General features: G+C 36.9%; 1 protein-coding gene across 2 annotated transcripts; it reads right to left on the bottom strand.

Annotated features, from left to right (window-relative positions):
* Positions 1-2,151: 2,151 nt before the first annotated feature.
* Positions 2,152-13,137, bottom strand: LOC129280636 (uncharacterized). 2 transcript variants are annotated; one of them, XM_054916660.2, is made up of 5 exons: positions 12,719-13,137; positions 10,498-11,681; positions 9,630-9,858; positions 7,249-7,419; positions 2,152-5,246 (listed from the first exon to the last, which is right to left on the bottom strand). In XM_054916660.2, the coding sequence occupies exons 2-5, from the start codon at positions 11,581-11,583 to the stop codon at positions 4,699-4,701; spliced, it is 2,034 nt and encodes a 677-aa protein (XP_054772635.2). In that variant the 5' UTR covers positions 11,584-11,681; positions 12,719-13,137; the 3' UTR covers positions 2,152-4,698. The 2 variants fall into 2 exon arrangements, with proteins under 2 accessions (XP_054772635.2, XP_063968044.1); XM_064111974.1 differs by having other exon boundaries at positions 12,033-12,769.
* Between the last annotated feature and the right edge of the window lie 712 nt (positions 13,138-13,849).

The raw sequence follows: 13,849 nt of genomic DNA on the forward strand, positions 1-13,849 counted from the left end.
GTGAGAGAAAATAAAGATAGGGCGAGGGATGTAAGTATGTAATACTAATAGGAGAGATGGGTTGAAGGCAGGGGTGTCGGAGAGAGGAGAGTGAAAAGAGAGATACGGGGGGAGGTGACGGGAGAAGTAAAGATGGAGAGGGGGTGTGAGATGGATGGAGAGACAGAGATGACGTACGAGAAGTAAATACGAAAAAGAGGGATGCACGCGGGAAGAACAGGTGAAGATGGAAAAGCGTATAAAAAAGGGAGTGCTGTGCGTGAGGAACGGAGAGGGTAAGGTTTTTAAAAAGCAGATGATTTTTATCAAAAGAAATGGAAAGTGAGACAGAGAGCGATGTTAAGAAAGAACATATAAAAAAGTAAAAATGGAGAAAGAGACAACTATAGATCAGCCTATGCGGGGGTTCATATAGTGGAGCAATAAACGAAAGAAAATATTCATAAAAAAATGAAATAAATCGGTAGCGTCTGGATTAAAACAAACTCCTAACCTTGGCTTTGAATTTCCATGGCATGTTTCGGAGATGTCCAAATTATCATTTGCTGTGTGCGTGTATTGTTGTTTATTATTTCTGGATACACTATATAGAATCAATAATGCATATATTTCTTTGTTTTACCGCAACCCGTTCGGTTTACCAAAAAGCGATGTTAATGTCAATGAAACATTTCACTTCGAACAAAGCAAACACCAGGATGCCTATCAAAGTTGGGATTCATTACATAACAAGTGTGCGCTTAAACAAAACCCACCTGGACTCCCAAGTACCGTTTAACTTTACATGTGGGCACCCGGCGGATTAATTAATCATACATTACAATTCAAAAATAAAGAAACAAGATTGTATCAAATTGTACGATATGTTTTTAGCTTGATTGCCTGTGAAAAACAACTTTCAGAACAACACTTGAAAGGATCACCAAGCAGGATTTGCCACATCTCTTGTTGGTGTTGATAACGATGTGAGCGGTGAGTTACACTCCGTGCAAGGACACCCTATCCGGGTCATATCTCACTCTGGATGATAAAGGTAAATATGGTAATGTTACAGTTAGACCACACGGTGGTCAGCGAGTTACATCATTGTTTTGGGGACGAAAATGAAAATATACAAAGAAAAGATCATACCCGGACTTAGATTTTGTTTATTTTTAGAAGATGACGAAACTGTGAAGTGGACATTTGTTAATAAATGAAAACAAGAGTTTGGGTCATCGCTTGAAGTGATCGAAGGATAGAGGGGAAAACAAGATCGTGGATATGTGATCATGGGGGATTTGACCCCTGGTTGAACCGCGACTAGTGAAACTCCCCTAAGCACTTTTATGTCCACTAACAACTGTATACCATCACCACTGGCTACTATCAACAACAACATCACACTCACAACTTTATCATGACAATACTAAGCATCAGTGCACCATTACTACTACCATATACCAGATTACAACCATCATCACCACCACCATCATTACCATCACCACAACCAACACCATCACAATCATCATCACAAACATAACCATCACACCATTGTATCCTTTACCACTACCATACATCACAATGCCCATTGGCGGCGGAAGCCAAAAAAATTTAGGGGGGGTCCACCTGAAATTTTGGGATGGACACAGGTAAAAATTTGACAAGCAAAAAAAAAAAAAAAAAGTTATCGACCTAAATTTTAGGGGGGGAACAAACAAAATTTTTGAAAACGAAAAAAAAAAAAAAGGTTTTCAACCAAAATTTTAGGGGGGACCACAAACATTTTAGGGGGGACGCAGGAAACAAAATTGACAAGCAAAAAAAAAAAGTTATCAACCAAAATTTTAGGGGGGGACAGGTCCCTCCCGTCCAACCCCCCCCCCCCCCCCCGCTTCCGCCGTCCATGCCATCACCACCATTTTACCACGACCATCAATACCATCATTACTGCCACTACCATCACCACCATCATTACTATCATCACTATCATTAGCTGCCCCAAGACCATCATCATCACTACCATTACCATTACAACAATAAACACCATAATCAATCATCTTCATCATTGAAACAATTTTTCATTATCATCTCAAGCAAGAATCAATTTTCTGACATCTCGTATACTCGTGAGAAATTTTCAAAACACAATGCAAACACACACAAAAAATATTTCATGCATATTTTTTCACATTTTTATTCAAGTTATTTCACTGCTTAACAGCACAGTCCAATTGGCAAAATATGTCAAACATAGAAGCATCCATGAGAATTTACTATTTTCTGCTTTATATGTTTACAAAAAATGATTGATGAAGCAATATATACAAAATCATCAAAGTTGCATAACCTATTTACAATATTGTTGGAAAGGCAATATAATGGACGGAATTTTAAAAATATGATGACTAACAGGATATCAAAAAATTATGAATACTCTCATGTTAATCAAATTCGCCTGATGTCCTCTTTGGGGACAGTAAAATGGACGGAATGAATGGAATACATGTATAATGGTATTGATGATTTCAGAGGTTTTAATGAACCTTTTTTGTGTACACCTTGGTGATTGTAAATGATTTTAAAGTTGTGGAATAAATTCAATTCAATTCAATTCAATTCAATGCAAATCAATTCAATACCAATTCAATTAAACTTAGGAATAATATCCTCATACATGTACATGTATCTGACTTTTAACATAATGATGTACATTTTTCCTACATTAATACTTTCCATACAGTGTATATATACTTTTGAAGCACATCTAATATAAATTGTGACAGCATAAGACATATATGGTTAACTGGATTTAGATGAGGATTGACGATGTACAGTGTACATAAAATATATAGCACAAGGCTTTTTACATGTAAATTCAAACTTGAATTTTACAAATTTCAGTCCCCATTTCATAGGCCTGTTCTAAACATTATACATATATACATCATCGTTTTCGATCCAAATTCATTCTGTTCTGCTATCAATGAACCTATATCAATTCTAAACTCATCACTGAATGATGTACTGTATGAAGATTGACAATAAATTTAAAACAAATTTGCGATATATTCTGAAATATCATTTGCATATCAAAACAGTTGTGTTGCATAGTTAACATTTAGCTGCCCATGACATTATCATTATTCACAAATACAAAATAGCACAAACTGCAAATAAAACATGCACATGTATTATCTACCTAACATGTTAACGACATAGACCAGTTAATAAAATAAAGCTTGCAGTTTTACTTAAAAAACACAAATATTAAACTGTTAATTCCTTTTTTGTTAATTAAAATGATAAATCTTAAGCACAATTAGTATTGTTATTGATAAATTTGTTAATAGTATGAAATTTATGCCCAAACAAGTTATATCTTAAATTCTGATATATCTTCACTGTAATAATAAAAAAAAGATATTCATATAATTATGATGTACATGTAAATGAAACAAAGGAGAACCTAAATATATATAGCTCTTCAATAGTCATTTATCAATACTCATGTTTACATGTACATGTACATTATTTAATAAACTAATACACTGATAACACAGTAGGCCTAATCTAAATACATTCCGATGTATATGAAATACATTTTCTGTTATTACTTATTTAGTCTTTTCTCATTATCCAGCAAAAATGAGGAGTGATCTGTCATTTCACCTCTGAAAATACTTATTATAAAAAAAAAACAGCTTGAATTTGCAGTGCATATGGCAACTCACACAAAGAAGTCTTTAAATTTCTTGCCAGTTTAGACGGTCCATAGTCCATACCATATTTTTTTATTAATCACACATAAAAAACAAAAACAAATAAAAACAATACTCAGTTGAAAACTTTCTCAACAGTCCTGCTCCTAATATATGTATATGCATATTTGTATGCCCTAACTATCAGGTACAATGTACAGCACACTTTAATTTAAAACAAAGCACAACCCACTTAATTGCACAATTATCAACACATTCACTGAAATGATTCTCTTTTAATTGCATAAAACCAGATATTCTTTTATGTATTCTGTGCACAAAAGTGTATCAAACAAACAAGTACAAAATCACCATTATATGAACTGTGTGCTTTACAATTATGACCAAAAATTGACAATGAGCTTATATTTGTAATTTACATGTAATTGATTCAAACTAAAGTTTGCTTAGATAAAAAAAAGTTTTACATTATCCAATTCTTTATAAACAAGAATTCAGATAAAATTGCATCACCTGCTGCTGCTGTGTAAAATCAATTGCCCTACCTCACAGCACATATAAAAAGTTATATCCTGACTCCTGAAATAATATGAAGTTAATGTCACTGTACAAGTTCTACAGTGATCAGCTATTTCCAAAACACCAAACTTTATGCATTCTAAAAATTGAATCATTTGTTGAAGCATAAACCTCAAATCCATGCACTTGTTCATAAAATTATTTAATTCCATAAACTCTAGACATAAAAAAGCTCTGTGGTGATTCTAAATTAAGTAGAAACTGATCAGAACTTTTTTTAAACTTGATTGTCCAAGCAATAAGCGATTATCTCGTGAACATTTCATGAATGGAATCCTATCCAAAAAGAAAAGTTGTTTTTTAAAGAATGGAAAATCAGAGAAATAGATAGATGAAGTGTGAACAAAATTTTAAAAAAGGAGAGTTATGAACAAAGGTTGGTTTCCCCTTTAACAAGTCATGTAGTGTAATATATTTCTTACATTCTAAGATTTTGCAAGTGTTTTCTTACCCTTTCAAGTAAGAGATGAAAATTCTGCTTGTAGAGTTTCTCATTGCTGAAGTCCACTGGGCTCGTTCGGGCAAGAATCTTCTTCACTGCCGACATCCCACAATCAGGCGGCCATGGAACAAACCGTAGCATGACCGGAATGATCAGACGACGCAACGAGTCAGCCAGAATCAGATCCTTCACGCAGTTATCCGACTGGAGGTACCGCGACGTGACGCAGGAGACGATGATCGCGGACGATCGCATGTTGCGGTGGATGTGGTCTTGCGCCGTCTCGTGGGCGGAGGCGGGGATCTGGGAACCAGAGGATTGCTGGCCGGACCCAACGGTGCGGTGGCTGCCCCCACTAGAGCCCCGAGTGTCTTGGGACATTGTCGGGATGGACTCCGCCCAGCAAGGGATGCCGTTGCTTTCTAAAAGTCTTTTAATGTCCTGAACCTTATTATGAGCATCCCATTGATATGATATGAACACCCTTGGTTCAACTATGTTACTATTCCCACTCCAAGAAGCATCTGATGTGGAAAAATAATAGATAAAAGAAAAATTGTTTACAATAAACATCCCTAATTAAAATCAATACGCATTTAACTCCCTAGAAAAGGGCTGAAAAGGACTACACATGATGCTATTGGCCTATATACACATGTCCTCTTCCTCTCTACCGATCCTTTATTAATTTTTCAATCTCTCTTTTATTTCTTTCTTGTATGTACAGTGTATGATGATTAATACTGTTTCTTTATCAAAGGGTACTGGCTAAGTTTACTAGTTCTAGTGGCTACATGTAGTTCTAAATTCATATTTGTATCTGACCAAACCACAAACAGGTTAATTAGGTATCTTTAAACATTAGAAATGCCATGACTGATTCATCACTGTTGCTAGTACATGTACATACTGAACAGTAGCACTTCAAACTACACCTTCTAATCAAGATAACAAGAGAACAATGCAATCAATTACAATATCTTATAACAACTATTCAATAAATCAAAACAGTTTATCATATGTGAATACAAACACTTGAGTGATAACAAATATTTGTGACATTCATCAATACATCATTTGTTTTAACCTACAAAATGAGTTTTCCAGTCTCATTGCTTGGACTTTGGTGCACATCGTTTCATTGTAAAATGATAATCATGTTGATATTCACACCTAAATAACTGCTTATCAACAGCAGATGACGTTTGTTTAATAATGTTCTTGTAAGATTAAAAATAATTTGTACTATGAATGAAGACAACATGGATAAGAATGTAAATGAGAATGAGAGTCGTGCAAGTATTTTCATGGTATTTTTAACAGGGTTGAACTTAAATTTGGAAATTGGATATCGTTGCTGGGATGTTAAATCCTTGTATCTCAAAATAATAAAAGTTTGATGACAGCTCAGAATACATTGTATTTTAGAAATGTGGCAATCTCTTATTGTCAGAAAACAGTCTCTAAATAATCCTGTCATGAAATTTTCTAGGCAAAAAAAAAGCTGTAATTTACAATTTTAATGGTGGCAACTTAATTAATATATTTTGTCTGATAATGCCTACAGAGAATATTTCTTGGGAAACATAGTTCCTTCTCATGTCAAAGGTGTCTAAAATCTAGCTTTCTCTGAGCTTTCCTAATATTTTGCTATTTTGGTAATTGACATACAAGGTATTAAAACCCATTAAGTAGTAGGTTTCACGGTACACCAGGTATCTTTCTTGGAAAAATGTTGGTCCTTAAAGGATAATGAAACCCTTGAAACCAGCTGAATCCATATCAAAGAGAAAAATCAAAGAAACATATTGTTGAAAGTTTGAGGAAGATTGAATGAATAATAAGAAAGTTATGAGCATTTGAATATTGAGATCACTAATGCCATGTAGTTCCTCCTATTGGCAATGCGACCAAGATCTGTGATGTCACACACGTACAACTCCCTCATTACTTTAGTACTTATTTCACTTATATATCTCACTTTTATAGAGTCTATCACAAGGTAAAGTGTTCTCTTTATGAGAGGACAAGTACAGAGGTTTCACAACATTATATCATTGATGAATCGTTTGTCATATGATTAGAATGAGCAAAAAGAGATGTTTTGGGGTATATTTTCAGTGTCCAAAAGGGGAGAGTTGTTCATCTGTGACATCATAGATCTTGGTCGCATTGCCAATGGGAGGATCTCCATAGCATTAGTGATCTCGACATTCAAATGCTCATAACTCTTCTATTGCTAGTCCTATTTTACTCAAACTTTTGTTGATCTTATTCTTTGATTTTTCTGCTTTCACAAAAGCTAACTTGCTCCAAGAGTTTCATTCTTCTTTAAAAGGACGAACATTTGCCCAAGAAAGATACATGATGTACCGTGAAACCTACTACACTATTCTTGTTCTCCATGGAAACCTTCAGAAGTTAAAACCCCATATCAAGGAACAGGTTACTACAGATCACCTGCTCATACGGACCACTTTGTTTCCCTGGGATAGTCTTTATATACAAGTATGACTTGTAACTTACGAGATGTTGTCCCAAGGACTTGGAGAGGTTTCAGTCCATCCATCATACGGTTAAGATAACTCTGTTCCAGGACCACACCTGGTACTCTCTTCAATGGCTTAATCTGATGTTCCAGGACATCCATAGCCTCAGTATACATCTTAGTCTCAAAGTCTATAGCACTGCATTCTCCTGTAAAGTGAATGGTAAAGTCATCCATTAGGAATCAAGAGAACGCCCAAGATAATTCTGTTTTCCAGGGGGGGGGGAAATAAGATGGGGGCTTGGGTGAATTTGCCCCTGAAACACCCTACAGACTACAGAGCTCTGGAAAACTAATAAAGAACCCTTGAAATCCCAGAGGTTTTAATAGAAACTTTAATACAATGCAACAAATCGGGCTGGTGAGAGAAAAAAGTAGCCACAGAAGAAAAAGTACTGATTTTTTTCCCCTGCAGTTTTCTTACTCTGACCTGGATAAAGTTGGGTAGGCCTGGGAGGAAGTAAGTACTGCAGCTAATTTGTCAACCTTTTCTAAGCCAAAGCAGCCTCTCCAATTCTCGTCAAGGTGTTATATCCTTTATCTGTAATTGTTTTTTTTCTCTCTCTTCGATTCTTTTTTTAATGAATGCATATAACCATTTTCATTCTGTGTTTTGAATGCCAAATAAAATCAATAACAATAATGATATACATACTGTACAAAAAATATCATGATGGAGCACTTACTGCAATTATAATTACACAAAAGGAACGAATGGAATACTACCAACCAAATTCATGATTTTCATATTTCCATATGAATAAACAGAGTTCTTCTTTCAGGTATGAAATATTCAACAAATATTGTCATCCTGTATTATGTATGGTTTATTTATAAATTTACATTTTAGTGTGCATGGTCATGGCAAGTCCCCCCACCCCCTCCAATCAAAGTGTCAGAAGATAACAATGTCAAGTATCAATTGGGCATTCCATAGGTTGGTGGACATGAGTGTCTTTGTACATATAGCCCATCTGAACCGTAACGTGAGTAACCACTTTATCTGCACCCCTAGTAAAAACCATGTGTTCTTTATTTTTTGAATTATATACAAATTTGTCTCCCTAATATACTTCTTTGAAATGGATATAATCAACTTTCATAAAAGCCTTGCATGAGGACACTTTTCACTTATGTCCACTTTTCATTTTATGCATGTCCAAATCATGTAACATGAGTAACCGTCACATTTCAAAGATTTGCCAGGAGCATAATGAAATTTCCCAAGTTTTGTTTTTATACAAAGGATAATCAGACTTCGTACTATGTTGTGATAAAGAGATGTTTAGTTCCTTTCAATAATAATGGAGTTACAGCTCCAAGTATGAGTCAAGGTGTCTCCAAATGTAACGTGGGTAACCGTGGAATAGCCCAATTGCTGTTCATGCCTGCAACAGCCCTTATGACCAGCCACCCCAAAACCATCAAGATGCCACCCAAAATGGTTTGAGTTTCATTGGACCGTATTCTGAACTCGGGTTTAAATCAAACCCTGGTTTAAAGTTGTGGTTTAACTATGGAGAGCCGATTGGGGCACAAATCCCTAACAGTACACATTCAATTTAAACTCATATGACGTCCAAATTGTCAGGGAATGACAACTGAGGTATTTTAAAGTATTTTTCATCATTATGAAAGCAAAAGGAAACAAAATAGTGAACATAAGAAATATACAATATAAACAGAATGTTAGAATTTTTGGCTCCCCATAACTTTAGCACAGACTTAGACCATGGTCTAACTTAAAGCTGACTTCAGAATACGGGCCAATTGAGTTTAAAAGAGCATATCCTGAGCTGTACGATATCCTAAGCTTCTAATGATGTAAAACTTGTCAAAATTCCATCAACAATAAGCCACACACTTATTTGATTGAATGCAGAAGAATCAAAGCGAGACCTTCAAAAATAAAAAATAAAACATTTGAAGCCACTCCAGCATCCACATTGTGCAATCTCAGTGAAACTTCCAAGATGTCCAAAAAATGGTGTCAAAGAAACTCTTGTATCTTGCTTTCTATTCATCTTAAAATCTTGAAATTTTGACAGTACAGAGAAGAAGAACTACTCTTTCAGCTCATCTGTTTCAGTTTTTGCTTTATGAAGGCCAAGTTTACTATTTTGGCTATTTACAGAAAACCTTCCCTGGCGCCCATTGCAGAAAGAGTTGCAATCAATCGCAACTCTAAAAATCACGTGCAACTTGATTTTCAACCAATCAACAGCGCGCATTTGGGACTTGCGATTAATTTTTTTTACTTGCATTTAAACGCAACTCTTTCTACAACGGACCCCAGGCGACTTATTGTTTGTTTTGGGGTGGATGGTGACAGTTAATATTCAAAGAAATGTTAACAAACCTAAGACTGCTTTGAGCGAAGGTCTGAGTTTCTCCCAGGAGTTCTTGAACATGGCCGTCACCAGGTTTTTACCGAGCCAGTCAGCAAAGAGGACTTCATGGAAGACAAACGGCGAGACACTGGAAGCATCCGTCATGATTACTAAGAGGTGTTTGGCTGCGGCTAGGCTGGGGCCATTGATCTGGAGGAACTCGTCTCGTGAGCTTCCCAACTTCTCATGGCTCGTTACCTAAATTGGCATCGAGACAAAAGATTTTGCTGCTGTGACACGGGTTCATTAGAAGAGCAAATTCACCACTACACAGTACACATAAATCCAATAGAGCTGAAATGTCCCTGACATGCAAAGATTTAAACTATCAGAGAATATATCATAAGATGATAAAGTGGATCCTATTCAAATGATTAGATGCCCAGGCACCTCACCAGGAATTTATTCAGAATAACACGTAAATTTCATTCATGACTAGTGATAAACAGTCATTAAGCATTATGAGCAGTTATGGTTTTGATACGAGGATTATCTTTCAAATAACAAGGATCCATACTTCCATATAAGATCAATATAACAAACATAATTTTACTAGGAATATGGCAAACCACATTATTGTCTGTATTTAAGTTGTTAATACAAATTTCAAGGGGGAAAAGTAAATTTTATCACAATATCAAAAATATTGTATGATTGGAAAAAAAATGATTTAAAATCAATCTATAGGGAAAACATAAGTAATTTCAGTTTGTTTAGCCTTTTGGTTTTTAGTACATTTTGGCACTTCATCCATGTATACCAGCCATTTGTAAGTTGATTACTCTAAATTAAAGACTTCCAACCTCTTCCCTTAGGTTACCTTATCTTTTGACTTACTGTTAGGCCTTTTCTCTTGAGATCCTGCTTCAGATTATGGGCCAGCTTGACATCAGCTGGGTCATAGATGATATAGATGGTGTCTGTTTTGGGGCGTTGCGTCCGAGCCCTCAGGTGCCAGTTATCTGCCAGCTTGTGTTCCTTCTCCAGGATGGCCACTATGTGCTGTAGGATCTTCCTGCGAACCACCCTGCTATCCACCCCGAGTCGTTCCTGCATATCTTGATCCATGAGGGACATGAGCAGGAAACCGTCAATGTCCATCTCCGCAAAACTCTGACAGTAGAACTCCTTGATTCCGAGATCATGGAGCCAGCTTTGGAGGTCATTCCTGCTCCACCGACAAAGCTTCTTGTCTTTGTATTCCTTGGTGAACTCTTCAGTGTTTATCACAGGAGCATAAGGAGCGTTGATGCTGATGTACGGCTCCAACTTGAGCATGAGAGAACCTATAACTCTTGATGCTCTTTCGGCGATACTGGTATTATTGTGATTCGATATGTTAACGAGATCACGCAACAAGGAATTGTATTGCTTCGGAATTTCCACACTCTCACAGAGTACTGCAAACACCTTAGGGGAATTGCTTGAGTTCTGCCTCTCCAGCAAGCAACGTAATTCATAGATAGACACCGGGCACTGAAAATAACATTCTGTTAAGAAACACACAGCAGCCCTGCACTTTTCAACAGCTTCCATGCGATGTGCGAACCAAGCCGGACTGTCCGTGTTGTGTTCATCCTTATCAAACCAAATATCCTCTTCAAGGTTATTTTCCTTGAATTGTCTTACAGCAGTGCACACAAACAAGCGTTCTAGGAATCCTCCATCGGGCGAGTATGAGATGAAAATGCCCTTCTTGACTTTCTTGACTGAATTCTTTTGCTCTCCTTTACTCTTCTTTGGACTCTTTTTGGCAACTTTATTTTCAACTGGGGCTCCATGATCACCACCGCTGTGAACATTAGATTGGTCCATCGTGACGTCTTTGCTTCCTGATCCGGTACACTCCTCACCTTCAGCGCACCCTTCCTTGTTGGAAACAGGGGTATCGTCCACTTCCATTTTTTTCTCTTCTCCACTCATCTTGGATTTATCAAGTCCGTGTCCTTTAATCACTTAAAGCCAGGTGATCAATCACAAAAGATTCAATCCGCTCCATTCCACTAAGTGTAGCTTACAACCTAAAAGTATAAAGTAAAAATTAAAATCATAAGGGATCTTTGATTTCATGGAGTAACTTTACAATCCAAAGTCATATTCATAATCGATTGATATCATTCATTAATTTCTCTGGAATTTGCTACTACTAGCACTAGGCCTAGTCTCTACTGAAGTTGATGGAGATATTGATTTGGCCTTCACCCTTCTCTCAATATGCTATTTATTGGCCAAAGTCAATGGCATTGGCAATTGAATGTGGCCAATAATAAAATAGCAATGCCAAATTATAAAGTGACAAAGACAAGCATGACGAGACTCGTCAAGGGTTAACAGTGACAGTGTTACCATATAATTTCATGATCATCACTCACTTCTTAATTCTTCTCCAACTGACCAACAAATCAGATCACTCTCTCCCTCTAGTATCATTTCTTTTATCAATTCCCGTCGCATTGATTAGGCCTAACTTATGTCCTAATAATAATACGGAGGCAGTGTAGCTCAGTCGGTTAGGGCGCCTGTTCCGGAAAAGATCGTAGATCTCAACGTGCGTGGGTTCGAGTCCCGCAGCATGCCGGAAGACGTCTAACAATAAAACTGATGCTAGCATTGTGTGTTAGCGTGCCTCACCGCTGTGTTCAGTGCGGGTGTGAATGCAGTTGGAAAACAAATGTTGGTCCCGTGTATAGGAGAGTCACAACCTATGCACGTTAAAACCAATACACTCTTCGTCAAAGAGTAGGGTGTTCACCCGGTGTATTGCACCTGCCGGTCCCCGGTACTACAATACTGCAAGAATCTTCAGGATTGAAGGAGGCAGTGTAGCTTGAAGAAGAAGAAGAAGAATAATAAAGACGCCTGACGGCACTGATCCACACACAGTGAGTGACAACTGAGACTGAGTCTGAGTGAGTGACACTACTCACCAGACATCAAATTCATTGATTTAAACTTAATTCTTCCGAATTCATGATCAGAATAACTTGTTTCAATCAAATAATCCCTCTAATAATTTGTTAGATATCGAAAATTAATGCTAGGTAAAAAGAAGACTGACCTGAAGTTAAAAACATCGCGTCGATCAATCGATAGAAGCGCCACCATACATGATTTCCAATGAGTGGTACAACACAATACACATGTTTTCATTCCACACCGCCTCAGCCGCGGGGAACCGCCAGTCAGAGGTTCTCGTAAAACTGTGCTGTCTGATTATGCAAGCATGGCAACGAACAAAGCGTTGTGTTGTTAACGTTAGCGAAGCCCCAGACAGGTGTATGAGTAAGTTCGGTAAATTTACTCCCTTCGGAAAAAGAAATATTCATAAAAATGTACAGATTTCATGATTAATTTTGTAATTTTTCACCAATTAATCATTTTACTAAATCGCAATATTTAAGCAAAATGAAAAAATCTGTCTTGATATGCTGTATTGACGTTATTTAGGTTTGATTTTTCTCTGCAGTTATCCAATGTGGGGAGGGGGTAAACTTCAAGAGAGAGCGTCCCAATCGATTTCTTCCCCTTCTCCGATACTATACTTCATTCATACCACTCATCTCTTTACCCCCTTTAGGGTGTAAACAAGTTTGGCTTATGAATAAAAACAAGAAAATTATTACAAGGCTTAAATAAACGTTTGAGTGTTGGCGTTTCTTCATACTCTTGCCTTTTGAAAATATTGACAGAATACAAAAATTATTTCTTTCTTTTTTTTTCCTTTTTTTTTAACGCAGGCGGAGCGGATGTAAGCTTCCTTTTGACATGGAACAGGACTACTGAGATCGAATATCAATCTGAGAATCAATGAGAAGGGGACTAGGCCGGCGTAGGCCTACTCAGATTTTTATTAGATGCCAGGCGCGTAGACAGGGGGCAGTGGGGCGCCCCCCCCCCCCAAAAAAAAAAAAAAAAAGTCCCCAAAAAGTAGGGAGAAATTAAGGAGAAAAAGAAAAAGCGAAGGGGAAAAGGTAAGAAGGTATAGCCTTATTGTTTTTCTTTCATATTTTTTGTCAAAAGAATAAGAACCTAAACGGGACGCTCCTCTCTCTCTTCGATAATTTTTTTTTTACAAAAAGTATACGATGAAACTGTATTACACATCACTGCACATCCATCTACTGTCTTTTTTGTGCCATTAATTTGGAATGTCGAATATCACTCAAGTTTCTTATTCATTCATGGAGCG

This window comes from Lytechinus pictus, chromosome 17, assembly GCF_037042905.1.
Source record: "Lytechinus pictus isolate F3 Inbred chromosome 17, Lp3.0, whole genome shotgun sequence".
Taxonomy (NCBI): Eukaryota; Metazoa; Echinodermata; class Echinoidea; order Temnopleuroida; family Toxopneustidae; genus Lytechinus; species Lytechinus pictus.